Below are 6,388 nucleotides of genomic sequence, written 5' to 3'. Positions count from 1 at the left end.
GTGAGTGACCACTCCGTTTTTGCGCTGCTCAACAATACAATGTCCTCCGGGACAAGCCTTCTTTATCTGCGCCACGGATTCAGCGTGTCGGAACACAGCGTGTTGCGCGTGGTGGGGAACGGCGGCTCCGTGTCCAACGCCGTGTATTCACTAAGCTTTTTTACCGTCCGCCATTCAAGCTGGTTGGATTGGCGCGACAACGACGTGGGTGTGGGTGCGATGTTTCATTACTCCATAATAACTACTGTGAACATCGACGGCAGCAGTGTGGTGACGCTGGCGGGCTGCACGATGGGCTCGACGGGGTTGTCGGTATCTCTTCTATCGCAGGCTGTCGCCGGCTACCGGTTCTTTGCTGGGTGTCTTATTGTCGCGGGACGTGTGGTGACGACGGCGGCAGAACTGGCGCTCCACGGCATCACCAACGTGACGACGGTTGCTGCGTGCGGGGAGTGCACGAAGGACGGCGACTGCTTTGCACCGCTGACGACGGCGGTCGTTGACTGCAAGTGCCAGTGCGCTGCTGGAGGGCACGGCGATGTGTGCGCCCCGGCGCCTGTGCCTGCTGGCCCGCCACCACCGCCACCAACAACACCACCACCAGCAACACCCACGCCGCCACCGCCGCTGGTTGGTGAGTGCATCAGCGACATGGTGTACCCCGAGGTTGCGCAGGCCGTGGGCAGCGGGCTGTCGTGGCTGTGCTACCGCAACGTGACGTTCAGCGGGGTCGGCATGAGCCTGACGGTGCTGCTTGGGGGGATGACGGGCGACGTGGCGAATGTCACGTTCGATGGATGCACGTGGAGGGACGGCGCCGTGCTATTGCTGTTGGGCAACGTGCACGCCGCTGTGGGGGCGCTGAACATTGTTGTCACCGGCAACACGTTCCATGACGCGCTGCTTAGCCCGGAGGGCGTGTTTCCACCGCGCACGAACATCACGATCAGCGGGAACCGCTTCACTGTCACGAGGCTGGTCCCTCGGTTGGGTTTGGTCCTTAGGAAGCCGTCGTGTGTTGCGATGAATGGACTGGTGATCAGCAACGACTCCGCGGTGGTGCTGAGCGGCAATGTGTTTCAGAGCGTGACGGCATCGTCAAGCGCCATTTACGTTGTCAGATCTGCGCTGAGGGTGTCGTGGCACTCCGTGTTTGCGGTGTTAGGCAACACGTTTCATATGGCTGGCGGTGATGTTACGCTGATATATCTTAAAGGACCTAGCCAGTCCTTGTCGCTGAGTGTACTGAACAACTCTGCCGTGGTGATTCGAGGCAACGCTGTGTCGAGGCCGGTGAAGTGCTTCGTGTTACTTATTTGGGCTTTGCGTGTGGAGTCCCAATCCGCGGTTGTGTTTCAGGGCAACGACATGCAGGGAAGCTCGGTTGTGTTTTATTCAAGCGACTCCTCCAACATCTACTACAACTCCTGGCTGCAGTTGAGCGGCAACCTCTGCCGTGAATCCCCATCGGATGCGTTTGCATTTCTTTATCCCAAAGTGAATCTCCGCGACTCCACGGTGTCTGTGTCCCGCAACCAATTCATTTCTAGCACGGAAACGTCGACAATGCTGCTGATACCTAAAAGTTCCCGCGATATCACAAACGGAGCGATTGTGGCCGCGTGCAACACTGTGAACGGCGAGGAGGAGGCGAACTACGCCATTCCGTCCGTGTACAATGCCACTATCCTGAGCTGCAGCGACCCATGCGCCCTTGCGGCGTCGTGCTTCCCTGCGTACACGACGACGGCCTCGAGTGATGGCTGCGCCTGCACGTGCGCGGAGGGCGGCCATGGCGATGCGTGCCTGCCCGTTGCTGTCCCCGAGCCACCGAGCACCGACGGCGCTGACTTGTGCGTGCGTGACGTGCGTGTGGATGTGGAGGTGAACGCCGGTCTCGGGACGTCGGTAGCGTGCTACGTTGGTGTGACCTTTGCGGCGGACGTCGTGGTGGACGTGGAGTCGATGTCAGGGAGCGTGCGCAAAGTGACGCTGGCGGACTGCACGTTTGTGCGCGGAGCGAGCCTGTACGTTGTTGGGTGGCGTTCCGACCCGCCTGCTGGACAGCGCGCCGATGTGTTGATCAGCGGGCTTGAGTCGCGCTCCGGCGGCGGCGTGCTGGTGGCGAACCGATTTCCGCCGGGCTCGCGCGTCACTGTGGTGGACTCGGTGCTGATCGCAGAGAAGCGCGTTGCGTACCGCGGCGCCTACGGCCTTGGCGACGCGTCCGCGTGCCTCGTGCTGCACAACGTGAATCTGACTGGGAGCGTGCTGACCATCGCGCGCACGCATGTGGCGGCTGTGTTCGGCGACGCTGTTGGCGTGTTGTTTGTTGGCGGCGTGGCGCTGTCGTCGCGCGGAGCGCTGTACGTGGACGGGCTGTTGGTGCAGACGGCGCTGGGGCTGTGCGTGTCGGTGGAGGGCGGTGTTGCGGCCAGCGGCGGCTCCGTGGTGGCGTTTGTTGACAGCGGCTTCCTGCTGTGCAAGCACGCGGTGTATGTGCGTGGGGCTGTGAGCGTGTCGGGCTCCGCTGTGGCGTTTGTGCGGAGCGACTTTTTGTCGACGGAGGACTACGCGGTGGCGTTCTATTCGACGGTGAGCCTGGCCGGCGGGTCGATGCTGCTGGCGAAGGGCAACGTGCACGACGGCGTCTTGAGGGAGATGCTCCACGCCGCTGGCGCCGTGACCGCTGCTGGGAGCACGCTGAGCTTTGTGCGCAACCGAGCGCTGCTGCCACGGATGCTGTCGCTGAGCCTGTCGCTTGTAGCTGGGGCGCATTTGAGGGTGGCGTGCAACGACGCTGGTGGCCGTGTCCTGTCGACGGCGGAGGAGTACGCAGCGGCTGGTTTTGGCGACGCTGGGAGCATCGACTTTGCTGGGTGCGACGCCTGCGAAAGGGACACGCACTGCTACGCGCCTGGGACGGCGTCTGCGAGCATGAGGAACGGTGTGTGCGTGTGCGCGTGCGGCAGCGGCGGGCACGGCGAGGCGTGCATGCCTGTGGGAGCTCCCGCACTGCCGCCCGCTGTGGGCACTGCGTCGAGTGTGTTTGTCCGCGAGGGCGTGACGGTGCGGTCGGTGTTCGTTGTGCCTGCCGGTGCGAGCGAGGTGACGCTGCGCCACGTTGTGCTGGACGGCGTGAGTCCTGTGCTCTACGTGCCGTGGATGGCGCGGGACGGCGTGCGGATCGTTTTGCAGAACGTGTCGCTGCTGAACGGCGCTGTGCTGTACGTGATGGGCGGAGGAGCGCTGCGCGGTGCGGCGGGGAGCGACGAGAGCGGGCCGGTGGAGCTGTCCGTGTGCGACGTGGAGGCGCTGAACGGTGCGCTTGTGCTGACCGGCACGTTTCCCGCGGGGTCTGTGCTGACGGTGACGGACACCCTGCTGGTTGCCGCGAGGCCGACGCCGCTTGTGTATCTTCCCGGCTCGCAGTCCTCGCCGTACGCACCGGTGCTGGTACTGTCGGGCCTGCGGCTTGTGCGGTCCGTGCTGGTTGTGTTCGGCGTTGCTCTCGTGACGGTGATGACTGGTGGGCGGACGGTGGTGGTGGACGGCGCTGTGCTGGAGCTTGTTGGTGGCGGTGTCGCGCTGGACGCGGCTGTGCTCGGTGGCGAATATGCGTTGTACGCGAGTGCGCGCGTGGTTGCGTCGGGGGGCGCTGTGCTGCGCGTGTCGGGGAGCCAGGTGTACGCCGCGCATGGGTTGGTGTTTGGCAGCGGTGTGGAGGCCAACGCGTCCGCCGTCGTGGTGAACGACAACGCCGGTGCGCTGACCGATGGCGCGCTGCTGGTGCTGCGGGGGTTGGCGTCGTTTGTTTCCGGGTCGTGGCTGTCGGTGCGCGGCAACAGCATCAGCGGCAGGCTCCTGTCTGTGCCGTCGTACCCGCGCCGTGCGGAGCTTGTGCAGAGCACACTGACACTCTATGGGAACGCTGGCAGCGGGCCCGTCGTGATGGACGGCACCGTTGCGCTTGTAGGCACCGGCCGAAGGTTCGTCGTGGGGTGCCTGACGCTGAACGGGCAGGCGGTGCAGCCGATGGACTACAGGTCCGCCGGCATCATCGGGGAATTCCGCCCCGTGGCGTGTGGCGTGTGCGACGCCGACGTGCGCTGCTTTGCAGCTGCGACGAGGGCGATGTCGGGGTCGTGTCGCTGCCGCTGTGCTGAGGGCGGGTACGGGCGCGACTGCCTGCCGGTGTACCTGCCGCACGTGGACGGGTGCAACCGCACGCCCGGCATGCCGCTGGTGAGCCACACGGCGACGCTGACGGAGACGCGCAGCCTGACTTCAACGTGGACGCCAACGCCGACACCAACACCGAGCCTGAGCACGGCGCACTACAGTCCGACGCAGCACGGGCCGACGGAGACACTGCAGGTGACGGAGACGGTGGCGCTGTCGCCCACGCGGACGCCGACGGCGTCGGTGAGCAGCACGCTGTGGTGGAGCGACGTGGCGTGCCCGACGCTTACCGTGACGACGACGGCGGCTGGTGGGAGCCTGACGCAGAGCGACATTCGCGGCGGTGGGAGCGTCGTCCCGGCGCGGCTGATGGTGGCGCTGCCGCCGCCGTTTCGGTGGGCACGCGACCCGCAGCTCGGCACGCACCTGGGCTTCGTGCCGGTGTCGACGGCGCAGCCGCGCGGGTTCGGCGGTCCGTGGGGAGCGATGCTGCGCAACGCGACGAATCCGTCCACCGTCCTGGAGCTGGCTGTGCCCGTGCACCGCGGTTACTTCATTGCAGCCGACGAGACGATAGTCATTCGCTGCGACGCTGCGGCGGTGTTCGGCGGCTGCAAGGGTGTGCTGCTTGGGTCCTTCACGATCAGGTCGGACACGCTGCCCGCCGCTGCCAGCGCCCTCTCGGCAATCACCGGCGTTGTTGCGGGTTCGGCGGCTGTTGCCGTGGTGGTGACTGGCGGGCTGGGCTCCATCCTGGAGATGCAGGCGCTCGGCGTGTTGGCGAGGATGCCATGCGCCTCGGCGCAGGAGCGTGCGAGCACCGTTGCGCTGCCGTACTTCCTGTCGGTGTTCGCTGCCCTTGACCCGCTGTGGATGGTGGTGGGCAACGCGCTGCTGGCCGCAGTGTTCGGGTGCGTGCACTGCGGTGTGACGGCGGCCTTCCAGCGGTGGCGCGGCGTGGACGCTGCGAGTGCGTGGGCGGCGATGCGCCTCCCGAGCCTGACGTACGTCGTGGCGCACGCGATGCACCTCGGCATATTCTTTGGCTCCGTGCTTGCACTGGCGATGCCCGGCGCCCGCGTGCAGCACCGCGTGATCGGTGTCGTTTGTGTGCTGTACGGTGTGGCGTTCCCTGCTGGCGTGTGCTACTTGATTGCCCGCCACGTGGGCGCGAGCTTCACGAGGTACTGGCAGTTTTTGAGGAAGCCGTTGCACGAGCGCCTGCTGTACCCTGTCGGGTATTGGCACCCCACGGCGCAGCAGCGGATGTACGGCGGCATGCTGACGAACATGAGGGGCAGCCGCGTGTACTGGTGCGTGTTCCAGCTGTCGGTGCTGTGTGTGGTGTGCCTGATTGCTGCTGTGCACCCGCCCGTGGGAGGCTGCCACGTCCAGTACTTCTGCATGGCGGCTGTGCTGCTTGCGGGTGCGGGCGTGATTGCCTTCACGAACATGATGCGCTCGGCCTTCCTGACGGTGATGCACACTGCGGGCTTTGTGCTCCTTGCGGTGCTGTGCGTGGTGAGCGCGGCCAACCATCTTGCGCCGAGCGACGGCGGTGCGAGGGCGTACGCGGCGATCGTGCTGCTGCTGACGACTGTGCTGCTTTTGGCGACTGTGTACTGCGTGGTTGTGTGGTACGCGGAGGACCGCCACTGGCAGGAGTTGCGCGAGCCGCGGCGTGGAGGGCTGGAGGCGCTGCTGCGCGATGACGAGGAGAGCGACGAGACGCAGAAGCTCCACGACATGACGTCATCGTCGTACGCCTCAGGCACCACCGCTGCGTCGTCGTACCGACCACCCGCACCGCCGTTGCAGTCTGTGACCGGTGACACCCGCTCAGTCGCTCTGAGCTTGTTCGACGGTGCATCCATTGCGAGCTGAATAATTGATCACGTCCTCCTGGACAGGTGAAGATGCTCTGCTTGAAGAAAAATGTAGCGCAGTTTTTTTTTTTTTTAGGTGGAAGGGCTCCGACCCCAACAGTACCGGTACGCGGCGAGAAGGCAAAACGCACCTCGCAGATGCGGCATGACGTAGACGCTTCTGGCGGGTATGTTCTCTCTTTCCATTATTCATAGATTGATTGGGTGATTGCTTCGTTGCTTTTATTTTATTTTATCGATTATCGACGACAACGGATTATTACACTATCACGCTAGCCCGGGGCGGATGCGGAAGGGGTGTGTGTGCGTGTTTTGCGCCC

At 64.6% G+C, this 6,388-nt stretch overlaps 1 protein-coding gene across 1 annotated transcript, besides 2 other annotated features; it reads left to right on the top strand.

Moving 5' to 3' along the window:
* Tc00.1047053508591.10 (dispersed gene family protein 1 (DGF-1), putative) lies at nucleotides 1-6,066 on the top strand (the record flags this gene model as incomplete). Its single annotated transcript, XM_799539.1, has 1 exon — nucleotides 1-6,066. A coding segment is annotated over one exon (6,066 nt), but the record flags the coding sequence as incomplete, so codon positions are not given.
* Nucleotides 1-6,388: a sequence feature (areas not merged during assembly with more than two copies in the genome that could not be assigned to a particular haplotype).
* Nucleotides 571-626: a microsatellite.

Source organism: Trypanosoma cruzi, genomic scaffold (assembly GCF_000209065.1).
Source record: "Trypanosoma cruzi strain CL Brener 1047053516933 genomic scaffold, whole genome shotgun sequence".
In the NCBI taxonomy this organism is placed as follows: Eukaryota; Euglenozoa; class Kinetoplastea; order Trypanosomatida; family Trypanosomatidae; genus Trypanosoma; species Trypanosoma cruzi.
Note: the sequence above shows the minus strand (reverse complement) of the source record. Positions and strands in the feature narration are given on the sequence as shown.